The sequence below is a fragment of the Amphibalanus amphitrite genome, unplaced genomic scaffold, assembly GCF_019059575.1.
Source record: "Amphibalanus amphitrite isolate SeventyFive unplaced genomic scaffold, NRLGWU_Aamphi_draft 000891F_arrow, whole genome shotgun sequence".
NCBI classification, from domain to species: Eukaryota; Metazoa; Arthropoda; class Thecostraca; order Balanomorpha; family Balanidae; genus Amphibalanus; species Amphibalanus amphitrite.
Window position 1 is genome coordinate 40,671 of NW_024882385.1, and position 15,078 is coordinate 55,748.

The following is a 15,078-nucleotide window of genomic DNA, read 5'->3' on the forward strand; positions in this document are numbered from 1 at the left end:
AGAATTGCAAGACGCTGGCTGGCGAGCTCCGTACCGATTACCGAGTCGCTGTTGGTAAGTGCACTCAGTGTCAGGTATATCTACTCTTACTAAGCCAGTGCTGCAGCGGTACCGCTCGACCCTCTCCCCAGCCGGCGCTCAAAGCCCAAAGGGCCGTCAAATGTCAGCGGCCGGCTGATAGACAGGCAGTCTGCGGCGGCGCGTCATTTCGGCGCACCGATGCGCCACTCAACGGCCACCTGTCGCTGGCGACGGGGCAGATAAAAGGCACCGCCGCCGCCGACGGCAGGCCGGCGACCGCCCCCTGAGGGTCATTGCACTGGGGACGCATCGCCCCTGTGTTATCACTGCTGGAAAAGGGATGGATAGATGGTAACTATTACTGAGGGTGCCGTCGTCCCTCCCTGAAGGTGTGAGGCCCCGATATGCAAGAACTTACACGTCTCGATCGTCAATGCGTCACCCACAGATAGCTATCTTTAAAATAAAATAAAAATGAAAGGGGACTCGTTTCCTCCTTCCAGCAACCGGACCATGCAACAAAACGAGCGATAGCAGAGACATGAAAGGAAATCAATGCACCTCAAATAAACGCATCCCCGCCCATTTCCCTTTGATGATCTGAAAACATGTTTCACCAGCTGCCGGTGAGGTTCGACCATTTGTGGCAACTGGCACGGCTGCCAGGGGGCTACAGCCTCGAGCTGTTCCAGGCAGTACGCCGGACTCTCAGTCGGTGACACGGTCGTCGTCATGGCAACGGGTTCACCTCGGCCGTCCAGCGTCTGACCTGTGACCGAGCCGTACGCAGCAGCTTGATAAAGATCCCATCAGGAGATGTCGTCCGTGAAAATCCGTAAGGAGATGCTGTCCACGCGCTTTTTATGGAGCGGGAGCCTCAAGACATCTTGCAATGTTCGTAAAGGGGCGGGACGCATTATGTAGCTTTGGCGTGTGAGTGTGACATTGGGCTAAAAACTCCCTGCAAATACGAGACATTTTGAAAGCAAGTTCGTAAGTTGTAGTCAGATAGCCATTATGTTCCATTAGATGAACTAGCCTATCAGTAGGTACAGGCTCGAAGTGCAATTACGCAAAAAGATGAAAACGGTTCGACTCTTTGAAGTGAGAGCATTTGTTGTTTGAAACATTTTAGCATTGGGCGGGTCACGTCAGTGGTCAGTAAGATGCGAATCAGGAAGAGAAGACGCCACGTCAAATGTGGTGTGCTGATGCCGAATGCCGATAGTCAACGCACCTGCCTCCTCCCCCTCCCCCTCCCCCGCAATAAAACGTCGGACTTTACGACAGAGCACACTGCAGGTATGATTCAAGTTAAACACGGATGAGGCCCCTGGATCCGGCTCCAATTTGACGCTCCGCACTGGATATTGATCAGCACTGGTCTGCACTGTCCGGCTCTGCCCTTCGACTCTCCTTCCACTCATCTCTGGACGACACTGGACGGCGCGGCTTCAGGAAGTATCTACAGGCTTCAGTCGAACACTGGCGTGGCTTTGCATGCAGCTCGGTTAACCCGCGCCCCGTAGGGGGGGGCCGAAACGGCCCCTCCCTGTCCTTTTCGGTCGATATCTCCTAAACGGCTGGAGATATCGCCACCAAACTTTCAGGACCCCTCCGGGCATCAATTTTACACATTGTGACCAAAAAATTTTTCCAGAGGCTATGATAGGTTGGCCACAAATGACGTCAGAGTGACGTCATGTTCTGTCATTTTCGACCGAAAAAAGACCTTCGCGAGAAGACCTGTCAGGACTACAGCTTTGAAGATACAGAAAAATGATCAAGACATAAAAGGTGTAGAATTGACAGGGCTACAAAACTGCTATCTCGAATTTTTGAAATTTTTGAGTTTTGACCCCCAAAAATCAAAAAAGCATTTTTTTGGATATATTCGCCAAAAAATCCAAAAAGTTTTTTGAGTTTCGAAAAAAACCGGAAAATATGTGATAGTGCCTACCGTCTTCTATCTACATACCAAATTTCAGATCGATACCTCGTTTTTTGGCCAAGTTATAGCGAAAAAACTGTCCAAAAATGATGACGTCAAATTTTCAAACTCAATTTTTGGCAATTCTAGAACTCGTAGACCAAAACGAAGACCACCATTAGACTCCCCGTGACGAGCTGCATCGAATCGATACCCATTTTATGCAAAAATATCAACTTTGAAATTTGACCTAATTTGACCTGACCTTGACCTGACCTTCACAAAAACGTGACCTAGGCTGGCCCCAAAGGCTGCCTAACCCACATAATCGCATTTGTCATGTAAAATGGACCATAAAACATGTATCACACGACACATTCATATTGTGACCCCCGGTGACCTGACCTCGCTGTGACCTGACCTGGTATCAGTGACCTCAGATAGCAAAGTATGTGTTTGACGAACAATGTACCATCGATGGTTTTCAATAAATTACCAATTTACTCGCTTTCACAGCACATTTCTTGAATTGCCTGTGAACGGTGAAAATCTGACCTTTGACCTGACCTGTGACGTCATCGGTTTGACCTAGGTCAATGAAATTTGGTCACAAGGTAGTTCCCGGGTGGGGCTATCGAACGCCGTTTTAATTTTGAAAATCGGCCGGTAACTTTCCGAGATCTTAGGGGGGGGGGCCGAAACGGCCCCCCCCCCTACGGGTGGTAGGGTCCGCCGGTAGCCCTACGGGGCGCGGGTTAAGGATACGGTTTCAGGTGGCTCCATGAAGCACAGAGACGATACGACTCCACACGGCTCCAAGGACATGGAACGACATCACACAATTAGACGACACGGGATGGCTCCACAGTCAACACAAACACGGCAGTGGCACGGCTCTACTGAGCATAGACACACGGTCATAATATAGCAAACAACACACACGGATCCACACGGCCACACAAACACACGCGGTCACAGCACGGCTCCAGACGGCTACACGCAGAAACGACAGGGCTCCTCACGACATCGGCGCAGCACAACCACGGCACTGCACGGCTCCCACAGCTCGCCTCGACGGCTCCCAGAGCTCGCGGCTCGCACAGCTCCTCCGCAGACGCGGCACGTCCGTATACGTGCACCGTCGGGCGCCGTTCCTCCGACCGTTCCGTTCAATGGCACCGTCCGGCTGGCGGGAACGGCCGACACGGTCCGGTATGGCTTCCCGGCATTGCCGGCCGGGTCAGCTCGGGTTAACACGACTGCCCGCTCGCAGCCGGGCGGCCAGAGACGAGTGCCAATTAAAACGCCAGAGGCGGACGCTCCGCTGCGCTCCAGTTCGCACCCTCACAACGCCGACTCTGACCGTGCGAGATAATTGATAAATTGAGCCAGGCGAGGCTTGAAATATTGGTGTAATTAGCACTGCTTTCAGTGAATGCTAGACGAGATTGGAGGACTTTAAATAAAATATGTATGCAACTGCGTCTCTGCTTGCTGGTCTCATCACTGCAGAAGGAAAGGTCGTGACTCATGACAACCACCCGATTTTGGTTTGGATGAATGCCTAGCGTTTCCGGCATTTCGCCATCGTCAGCAATATCACCTTTCATATGCTAAGTGCACAACATTTAATGGCGCTGCATACTTCACGACAGCTAAGCGCCACTTATGTAAGTAGGTACCGAGCTCGAGTTACGCCGCTAAGCCCGCCGGTAATCTCGGCACATTGAACACTAAGCCCAGCGCTAATCCGGTACATTGGGGGCTAAGCCTACATTGTCGACCGGTTCTTACAGGCCGCGAGCCACAGGTGCTATACGACGACCAATGGACACCAGTTGCGCCGGCCATAGCTCAGGGACCAGACAGCTACCGTTCGGATCCTCCCGACCCGCCGGCCAACTGGATCTAATTCAGTTGATTGGTTCCTACAGGTGTGCGATCGCTGGACATGGTGCACAGCGGTTCAGCCAGTAACACATATTGCCCCCACAGCACCCCTTTCAGAGGGCTTCAGCTCACCTGGTCAGCGTCTCCAGCAGTTGGCATCGACCGCTCGGCACGCCGCTCGGACCACGGGACGACGCACCGCGACTGGAGCGACGCGACGGACCGGCAACGGCACCGACGAGCAGCGGCGCCATCTCGGGACGGCGACGCGCAGCCGCCGCCGGCTCCGGTGACCGGTGTCGGCGACAACACCGGTGCCGGCTACCTTCCTGGAGGGGGTCGGGCGAGGACTATGGACCGGGAAGACTCACAGGGAGGGTGTTCGGTGGACCGAATGGGATGGAGCAGCATAAGGCGTCGGATCGGGAAACTTTCTTTTATTATAGCGATGTGAAGACAAACGCCCAAGAGTTGGTGAGCTGAGGTGTAAACTTGTGCAATGCTCGCTCCATTTCGTAAAACAAATAGAAATCGATCCATGCAAATGTGCATCCTGGGACATCGGGTCCCTTCTCCTTATCCAATTATTCGCTTAGTTCGTCCAAGTCTCCCGGCGAACTGAAAACTACCTTCCTTTGATGCTTACGGTATGCACATCGCATCGTTTTAGTTCAGAGTCCGCGGTTTCAATAATCTTTTTATGAGCATGCTGTTGAAACGGAGTCTATTCCCATCTCAGTCTTTACTGTGCTCCTATTCGCTCTCGATGTATAGGCGTTCGTTGGTTGTTTTTCTCGAAACCTGCAAATGGAAGGAAGAAAAGAAGAGAGAGAGAGAGAGAGAGAGAGAGAGAGAGAGAGAGAGAGAGAGAGAGAGAGAGAGAGAGAGAGAGAGAGAGAGAGAGAGAGAGAGAGAGAGAGAGAGAGAGAGAGAGAGAGAGAGAGAGAGAGAGAGAGAGGCGGACAGACAGTTAGACAGAGGCAGACACCGACGGCTGGCACTTGACGGACAGGCAGGAAAGTAGACTCGCGAAAACTTGTCATTCTGGGTCAGGCATAATAATAAACGGTCGACATATGACAACTCTGGCATTTCTTCATAGTGCTTATGTATGAGACCAATCTCATATGGTATGGCCATGGTCACCTCAACTAGCTTGGCGTCAGCGCTCAGTAAAGGGGCGGGTTCAGTGAAAAGGTCGGTCGAACTGCCCTGCAGGGGAAAGAGACGAGGACAGTAGAAGGTCAACCGAACTGCCCTGCACTGACCTCAGTGAATGGGCGAGGTCAGTTGAAAGGTCGGCACAAGTGCACTGCAGCGGGAGAGGGCAAGGTCAGTGAAAAGGTTGGCCGACCTGCTCTGTAACGGGAAGGGGCGAGGTCGTGGGAAGGTCGACCGAACTGCCCTGGGGCGGGAAAGGGCGAGATCAGTAAAAAGGTCGGTTGAAATGCCCTGCAGCAGGAAGGGGCGAGGTCAATGGACAAGTCGGCCGATTGCCATGGAGTCATGGTCTCAGGTCACTGGAAAGGTCGCTCAAACTGCCCGGCAGCGCTGGCTGCGGCTCGATCGGTCGATGGCACCGGCCTGCAGAACCGCCGCTTAGCCGGACGATTAGCAGGCGGCTCCGACCGACGCGACTGGTTGCACAACTCATGGAGCGAGCCGGGGTCGAGAGGAACGCAATATCATCCCCTCCGAAATGTATACGGTATTTTCTGCTAAACATCGGTATACATGATGCTGCTGCGTCGAATTAAAAATTTGTGCTAAGGATGACCATATTACCATTTGCAGAATTTGAAGCTTAATATGTAAACTGAAGCCTTTCTACCTATAACTTTGCAAAAAAGTTAATGCAGGTGTCATATCCAGCTTACATAATTGCACACTTCGTGCTTCAAAGTCTGCAGTCAAAAGCTCAACGAATTTAAGTTGTATGTAACCCACTGTGACTCGGAGTGGTGAGACCATTTTACTCTTTGCAGTGTGATCCCTGTGACCCTGTGTACTGCAATGTTGTTTGAAGTAACTCCTTGAACCCGAGACATGGAACATTGACCTCGTGTGATGTGACGGTGAAGCGCTTAGTATATAGTGTGACCCAGTGACCGTCGGCGCGCCCTAAATCCCCAATTAACAAACAATCGGTCCCCGAGCGATGTAATAGGTACTCTGACCCCGCGTTCACCTCCTACGTGTACTCCACCGCCGCGGGCCGGTCGGCTCATGGATGTCGGTTTTATGACACCTGTTTGCGCCCCCAACTCGGAAAACAAGTTTTATCCCAGCTTGGCATACCAGTGCACAAGCGGTCACCCAGAGCTCACAGCTCACAAATCATAGCTCACACGGCTCCCCTGTGCCCATAGCTCAAATCAGGCAGTCCCTCCGTAACCCAGGTCACATTGTGTTACAGTCAATACGCGAAATCCGTTCACAGTTCCTTCGTAGCCCACAGCTCACATTTGCCATGACCGACAGCTCACAGCTCTCACCCTGTGGCCGCCGTCTCTAAAGGGTACCAGTCACCGGGAGGCACCACCGCGACACGGGCTCGTTAATTTGCCCTTTCAACGACCCGCCGCTGCCTCCGAGTGATGAACGATGGCCAGTTTTTGGAACCATTTAACCCGACCCACTTCCCCGGCCGGCAGGCCATTTTGCACGGAGTTCGTTAGACAGAACGCTGGTGCCGCTGACAAATGCCTTTGGAAGTTTGCTATTGTGCCTAACTTGGCCAAAATAGAACAAAAGGTAAAACTTCCGTAGTTGTATCGCTTCCCGAAAGTTGGGAGCTGGAATAAGGCGACGATCATCGATCCGCTTGTAACGACATTCACAATAACTCGCATGTTACTAAATGTGCGTCATGGCTAAACGTTCAACCGAATAAAATCGGTTCCGATGTTTCTTTCGAATGTAATTGGCGTTTGTTGTGTCGATGTTCGATAGCCACTTGCCAAATCGATGGTTGCGGCCTGCGGGAAATGCACCAACCGCATACTAAACGTACGTACCTATCCACGCACCAAAACCAGGTTTCTTTCATTTTTTAGCTACAAAAAAAAAAAAAAATTGTAGGTACTTGGGCAGACTTCCAAAGAGCCATTGTTCCTCCGTTCTTGTAAAGAAAGTCGATAGTCTATAAAGAATAGTGATGTTCTAATTGAAAAGTCTTAACCTTCGGATACAGTCAACGACGGCGTGGGCTGCAGTGCAGTCGTTGACCACAAAACGTTTGTCCTTTTGTATAAACCATTTCTTTGAATCAGGGACCGTGCGACAACGGACGCACTGCGTCTGATTCGGTCAATTACCGGTCGCTTGATTACTCCCTACCCCTGCCCTTCCAATTAGCTCGGGCTAATCAGTTCTATGGACCTTCCTGTATGGCCGCTGCCGCGACTTTCCCGTGGCAAGTGAGATAAGATAATACGCATTCTGAGAAATGTTGCATATGGTTCCGCTTGAACTCCCTTATCAACGTTAATTATTTCTAGTCGAGTTTTACTAAAGGGCTCAAAGCCGGTCTGTGATTTCTCACGTTGTTGGTATGCTTATTCTTGACGATTTTCGTCACGTTGCCATATCTCCAAATGATACTGAAGCGTTCCATCATGCCATCGACGTTGAGGTCCATGCTGTCCGCCAAAGGAAATGAGACGGTCACTGCGGGATATTAGAGTCTGCCTGTGATAAAACGGAGCAGTTTTGCATTCTATCGACCAAGCATAGATCACAGTACCCGGACATTTTCATCTGAAAGAATCGCAACGAGATCAATGACGCCTCATCCGGCTCGTAACACCGTTTAGGCAGCTAAGCACTGGCGGGCTGTCCGTAATGGCGTACTATGTCTCGGTGCCATGTTGAGTTAGAATGCTTTTATATCGTTGCATCATTACTCCAAAACAATTCAGCCTGTGGACACGTAACTTTTATGGCGGCATGTATGAATAATTATGGTCACCAACGGTACCTGGCGGCGTATTCAACAGCGTCCTTTTCCGTCTTGCCACGTCTACATTTAACCCTCGCCCGCACATGGGGGGGGGGGGGGGTGGTTGCCACCCCCCCCCCCCAGGTAGTCTTTCTGCTCTGCACTCAACATTTTTAGAGCTAGAAGGCTGATTTTTCGTATAGCTGCTCCTCTATCCTTTCTTGATGTCCACTGAAAATTTCAAGTTTCTGTGATTTTTGGTTTCGGAGATATGACCTTGTTTTTCAGGTCATGTCATGACCCAAATGGCCAATTCTCAACATCTTGCGTTTGCCATGGGCCTTATGAGCTTTTGACACCCTGATTTCGGTCTTTTTTGCCAGTCTTACCTCCCACCTATCATGGAACATGTTGTTCGACGATGTACAGGGGTCAAGGTCAGGGTCAAGGTCAACCTAGGTCATCTAAGATAATTGCGTTTTAGGCAAGCTGAACTTACTTTTTTTGAAGTTTTTTGACTGCATTTTTGGTAAAAGCTTCTCAGATCATGATTTCATGTAATATGGACCCAAAAACAATCGGTGCACACATCAGTATACACACAGACACACACAGACATACAAACACATATAACTGACCTTGACCTAACTTGACCTGAAATGACCTCAGCAGCAAAATTCTGGTCGGGTAGTGTGACAAAGAGGTTCTAGCTGGCTTGGCACCAGAAAAGAGCATCGTCATCGGTATTTGATAAGCAGCACACTTGATATCCAACGGTGACCCAAAACAGCAACATTTTTTAGTTTGACCTGACCTGGAAGGTCAATGACTGACCTGAGAAGGTAAAACTGGGTATCATTGGATTCGTCTCTTCCCAAAGAATCTTTTTGGTCTTTACTGCTAAGCTCTATCTCCAACAGGAACGAAATGGCGCGGGGGGGTGGCAACCACCCCCCCCCCCCCCATGTGCGTTCTAGGATGGGAAAATGGCATGTGCGGGCGAGGGTTAAGAGCCACCCGTTGTGTTTATCATTCATAGTGCGTGTTCTTGCCCCTTTCCGTCCCTCTCGATTCTCCTCACAACTCAGCCGACACGCCAGGACCATGACTGATTGGGCTGTATTATTCATCTGGCCACGGCCGGCGTATAACACGTGTCGGCGCGTCTCGCTCTGTGGCTGACAGCCGGTCGCAGCCAACAAACTAGCACGAACAACACGGCACTCGAAACGCGCCCGCTCTCTCTCGCTCGCCGCGCCGCCGGGGTAGTCGGGGCGGCGCGGGCGGCGGTGTGGGTTGGCCTGCTCCCTGGGGGAGCGGCTGGGGTACCCGGTCGGCCGGTACTCGGTCTCAGGGTGGGGATACCGCTCATCCCGGCCGGCCACGGACACAGGGTCGGGCGTGCCTGGAATCCATCGCCGGCTGAGAAAACGCTCCGCCGCATACGAGACGCTCCAACTGAACAATCCCTGAGGACCATACATCTGCAGTCTCTGGGCTAAATTCCAGGCGCTGTCTCCTAGCAGGCGGGGCGTTTTCGGAGGTCGGCGGGTAGATTTTAGCACCACTACACCTGTGCCCCGGGTCACGGGCCAGGGGAGGGGCACCCCTACTGTGATCAGACAAGTCTCCTTCGGTTAACGGTCACGTTTTGGTATGCCAGCCGCGCTGCGGCTGCAAAATCGCATTTTTCGTGGTTCGGCCACGTCATGTCCTAGACTATCTTGAAGCGAGTCAATTCATAAGAACTGCGATAGGGATAGAGCAAAGAAGACGATACAGAACAATCAGAAGCGCACGACGCAACAGTCACAAGGTACAAACTTGCCGGAGTCGTGAGGAGTAAAACGGCACGCCTCTTACAGAGCCCTCGAGCGTTACGGCATGTTACGACTGCTCCCGCAACTTAACAGCAAGACTGGCGTCCTCTTGACTAAAAACGAAACACGCAAAGCTGGCCAGGAGTAAGCGGAGCGAATCACGTCTGTTGGCGGCCGGCGCCGCCTTTGGTGCTGGTGTCAGTCCTACAGGAGTGGCACCAGCGCCACAGGCCGGCACCGACCGCCCAATCTCTCAGCTGAGTAGCTGGTTGGGGCAGCGTCCCGGCCGCCCCTGCCCTTAGCGACGGCGGGCGGCTCTACTTGGCGTGGTCCCCGTCATCCGAGGGGAACCCCTGCGGCCAGCCGGAGTCTGCGGCGGCGGCACCCGGCGCCCACGGACTGCTGACGGGCGGACAGAAGGGCCGCGCAGGGTCGGCCGGCCAGGCCGAGCCGGTGACGCCCGTGACGCCCAGGTCGGCGCCGCCCCACAGCGAGGCAGCGGGCGGCGCCGGGGTCGGCTCCCAGAGCGAGCCGGTGCCGCCGAAAGGACAACTGCTGCCGAACCCGGGCCACTCGTCCATGGTGCCTGACGGTGGACGGGGTGGGGCGTCAGGGCGCTGACAGAGCAACACATCCGCCACAAGCCACGGCGGGTGTCACTACACAAACACAGTACAACTACACATACATTGCTGCAAATTACCGTCCGGCAAAGAAACACACAGCCCATAAAGTACCGTGTCTGTGTCAGGAAGTTAGACATTAGAACTTGCAGTGAACACACGATTGTCGCCAGTGATAGGATAATCGAATAGTTAGTTTCAATACGAACCCTACCTCAGCAAAACGACTCGCCCGCCGTCTGACTCACCAGTCGCCTGGCGCTGTGGCTGGTCGTACTGTTGCGTCTGCATTCGCCGGTCTGCCTGGAGTCCCTGCATGAAGGTCGGGTGCGCCGGCTGGGGCGGGGGCACGTGCGCGGCCTGTGGCGGCGTCGACCACACTGACGACAGCTTTAGCATGGTGGAGGCTGACTGTGCCAGCGAGTGGAGGCCGAAGCTGGATGGCTCCTCGGCCGGCGGCATCGGCTGGGGAGACGTTGGGAGGTTACAGGCATCACAGTGGCAGGGCGCATTTAACAGATATAAGCAAGATCATCGAAATAAGACAGCCAGTACCTGGTAACTTACTTCACTGGTTATAAACAAATAATGCACGATTACGAGACAGCCTGTCGGTGTAATAGACCTTACGTTACACCGAAAAGATCCTATCAATCTCATCAGATCAAATCAAAGGTGCTTCCCCACCGGAAGGATACGCAACGGCAACCACCCTATCAATCCCAACAGTCCCAATCCTACCCAGCCCACCCCTGACCAGCCCGCTGACCATGGGTACCCCGCTCTGCCGTCCCCTTACCTTGACTGGCGTGGTCGGCAGCAGCGGGCTGGTCGGTACGGCCGGCGAACAGAGGTCCCCATCGGTGGCCCACACGGTCGAGAGACCGCCCAGCGGAGGCGACGCCTGGCGGTGGCGCGGCCCGATCGGGCCCAGGCCGGCCGCCGGCCGCTGCACCTCCGGGGCGATCTTTCCGACCGGCGGCGCGCGAGCCCGCGGACGATCGCCGCTCTGGCCTGTCGGGTGGAGCGGGGTACGGTCAGAAGAGGCAAAAAGGTAAGAGGTAAAAGGTAAAAGGTAAAAAGGTAAAAAAAAAGGTAAAAAGGCAAAAAAAGGTAACAGCCCAAGTCGGGGAAGAAGATAACGTGGTCCAGCTCTAGAAAGCAAGACCGACTCATGCAACGATTGCGGCAGACTACACTGCACAGTGCACAGTACACACTGACTACATTATACCTACTTACAGACTGTAGACAGACCTGACGACTTACCTTGATTTGACAAACATCCCGCAAACTTGTTTACGATTACTGATGGCTTTCACCCATTATTCTTTTTTATTTCAAAGAACGGCAAACGGTAGCGTCATTACCTGTGATAAAAAATGTCTTAGCTCTTCTACTTCCCCTCGTCCAATATCAAACCCTCACATCCCAGATAAGCATTAGATATGAACACACTGCCCATGCACTCTGCCCCCTCCTTTCCGTCTCCCCCATCGTGCCCCACCTGAGACGATGCTGGCAAACGAGGAGCGCGCCGGCAGACCGGCACCGCTGCGCGCGAAGCTCTCTGTCTGCTGCGAGAGCAGGCCGAATGCGTCGTCTGGCGCCGCACCGGATGGTGCATCCCAGACGGGCGGGGCGCTCTCGGAGGAGACAGAGGAGCTCGGTGACACCGTGCCGCCCACCGACGGAGCTATCGTCGCTGAGGGGGGGGGGAGAGAAACGTAGATAGGCAGTGGGTAGGTGGGTGGTGAAACAGCTTCAGCGGATTTACAGATCTACCAAGCTACTTGTCATCAAATCACTAAGACAGGAAGTGCCTGACGACGTGGATGAAGCACAAAATCGTAAGGCATTTCGGGTAACACAATTTTTTTCTCTCAAATACATACCCTGATATCGCATCCCGAAAAGTAATATCAACCATGAAAAATCACACTAAGGCACTGCAACCACACAACGCAATGCAATGAACAAAACTGCTTCTCTAGTAACAGCCTTGAAAGGCGGTCAAATTACTCACAAATTACCCAAAACTCACCCTTGGCGCGTTGTTTTCTCTTGTCCTTGCGGTCGTCGACCGTTTTGGGTTTGTAGGGCAACTCCAGGGAGCCCAGGTTGGGCAGACTAGTGGTCGTCTTGGCCTTGACTTTTTTGTTGACTGACTGTTTTGACTTGGCGCTGGTGTCTGACTTGGTCTCAGCAGTGCTCTCTGACTTTTCAGATGACTTGATATTGCCTGAACCCGACTTGTGCAGCTTATTATTGCTTTTATCCCGGTCTGCTTTCGAATTTTTCTCCTGAAACAGAGCAAAATGTGTTTTAGCGATTGGGACGACCGTCGGGCACGAGGAAATAAGACTTGCACTGAGCTGCATTGCACTATTGTCGATCTGAGAAATAAGAAATTCACTTAACGGTTCTTACTTAAATACTGAAAAAATGGATATATAACCACTGTGAATAAGTAAGCTAACACCAATACCGACCGACCATCAAGGCGTTACCAATCGACCACCGATACGTTACCACTCACCTTTTCACTGACGTCCTCTGTATGCGAGTGGTCCGTCGTCGATGATGACGTGCAGCTCTCGTCGTCGTCGACGTCCCGTCTGTCCGCCTGCTGTCCACTGTCAGTCGACTTCCTCGGCGCCGGCGCCGAGCTGTGCGCCGCCGCACTCACGTCCTCTATCACAGCGGACGGCTCGGAGCCAGAGTTCATACCCAGAGTCTCGAGGAAGGTGCTAGCCCAGCTACGGTTGCTCTTAGCTTCCTTTTTGGCCTTGCGCCGGCGCCGCACAGTCTCTGATTCGTCCTTCTCGGCAGCGGTGGGCCGCTCCGGTTTGGCTCGTTTGGGTGGCTCGGGCTGCTCGCGGCGGCCGCGCGGCGCCGGCGGAGTGGCCGGTTTGGCCGCCGCTGCCGGTGGTGACGCAGACTCGGCTGTGGCCCGTGGTGACTTCCTCCCGGCGGCTGTGGCAGCGGGTGATGGTTCCTCCTGTGCCGTGCCATCTGCTACCCTCCGCAGGTCAAACACACGGGGCTGCTGCTGGTACGCCCGAGCCACCGCGCCCGCCGGCGGCGCGTGCAGGTCAAACGTGTCCTTCAGGATACGGTCCGACTCGAAAAACGCCGCCGTTAGAATGCTGAACAGCATGAAGATCATGAAGGTGACAGCCACGTAGTAAAGCAACGGCTCCCAGTCGGGCCGGGGTACGGCCCGCGAGCACAGCTCCAACATCTGCGGCGGCACGGTGGCGTGAAGTGAGTACACCAGCGGCTGGCCGGCCGGCTGTAGACTCGTGTGTAGCTCCAGCTTCCTCCTCACCACAGTGGTGGTGAAGTCGGGAGTGAAGGCCACCTCCACCTTGCGGCTCGAGTTGGGCTGCAGCTGGAAGGGCGCGCAGTTGAGCACGCGGAAGCCGAACCCCTCGCACGGCAGCCCGTTCACGGTGAAGTTGGAGATGGAGATGGCCACCTCGCCGACGTTACGCGTCGTGAAGGCACGCTTCACGGTGAAGTTGGGCAGCATGTGCTTGCTTGGCTTTCGAGAACCTGAAGACGATGCGAAAACAAACGTCAAGGACTCATTAACGCATACCAATAGGTAAACATCACTGGGTCAGAGAAGCAAAAAACGTGAGTCAGTCAACGGTCGATTATCTACACGACACACACACAAAGCCTTGTCTAACAGCAGTCGGAGTAAAATATCCCACTGAATCACCAAGACCCACTGAGCTCCACTGGACCAGAACACAGAGTCTCTTTCCCGTCCTACCGGCCTCGTCAGAGCGGCACCCTCTATCGCCTCGAACAGACAGCAACAGCCAACAGACCACTGCGGGACCCGCCACTGGAGTCCGCCCCCACTGCCCGTCACGGCCACAACAGAGCCCCGACCACCGGTCGGTCTGGCGGTTACGGCTACCAAACCCATCACAATACTCAAACTACCTCTATTCGACAGGCAAGCAGCAATGTTTGCGGCGTAATGGCTCCAGTGAATGCCAACCTACTTACTGACAAATAGACGAAAGTATGAGTCACTGGCGTAATGCAGTATATAAAGTTGTTTGTTTAAGGGAGTTGGCGTTGAAATTCCTTTTAACGCCATCAGCATGGGGAAAATTCAGACAGAGGAGTGCCAAATGTCATGTTTGCAAACGAAAAGAACAAAAGTGGATGGCCAGATGGCTATAGGAAATCGATCGTTCAATTCATTTCGCTTGTTTGTTTTGTTTGGTCAATGTCATCTGAATGTTTGCCGTGACAGACGACGCGGTCGACCAGCCTCACGTGGGCACATCATTGTCATAAACACGTGCCAGGTCGGGGGGGGGGGGCGGGCGTGGCTGGCACATTGCGAGTGCCTGACCAGTCCCTAGTGCCGTCAATATGCGATGGTCCTCGGGGATGGAAGCCCTAAGGATATATTACACCACAAACGTAAATGCATTATTAGGCTGACGCACAAATGCTGCAAATTAGAAGACGCTTCCATAAAAATGTGTTAACCAAAGTGGGAATTCGGGATCCCGCTCAATGGCGCCCGTCCGACGGATCCAAGTAAGACCAGCCAGCCCAATGCTCCAACCTCGACTATCTAGCGCATCCCTTCTCCATCGATATCCAACTCACAATCTTTGAGGTGTTTTTCGACGAGCTCGAACAGCAGCGGACTGGAGGAGCCGGGCCGCTGGCTGCCGAACTGTAGCTGACCGTAGGCGCCGCGGCCCTGTACCACCAGCATGTCCAGCGCAGTCAGGTTGTTCCTGACGAGAACATAAGCATAGACATGTAAGGAAGCGCAGGTCACGGGAAAATCCATCAATTAAAAAGCCAGTGGTC

General features: G+C 53.4%; 1 protein-coding gene across 1 annotated transcript in view; it reads right to left on the reverse strand.

Moving 5' to 3' along the window:
- Positions 1–8,884: 8,884 nt before the first annotated feature.
- The window catches only part of LOC122367713 (transmembrane protein 131-like), a 57,461-nt gene continuing 51,267 nt past the window's right edge, over positions 8,885–15,078 (reverse strand). The window contains exons 19-25 of the mRNA XM_043341061.1: positions 14,869–15,002; positions 12,764–13,782; positions 12,269–12,527; positions 11,732–11,929; positions 11,024–11,238; positions 10,473–10,689; positions 8,885–10,187 (exon numbers count right to left, since the gene is read on the reverse strand). Coding sequence (XP_043196996.1) covers positions 9,919–10,187; positions 10,473–10,689; positions 11,024–11,238; positions 11,732–11,929; positions 12,269–12,527; positions 12,764–13,782; positions 14,869–15,002 — 2,311 coding nt within the window. The 3' untranslated portion in view covers positions 8,885–9,918. The remainder of the gene's footprint in view (positions 10,188–10,472; positions 10,690–11,023; positions 11,239–11,731; positions 11,930–12,268; positions 12,528–12,763; positions 13,783–14,868; positions 15,003–15,078) is intronic.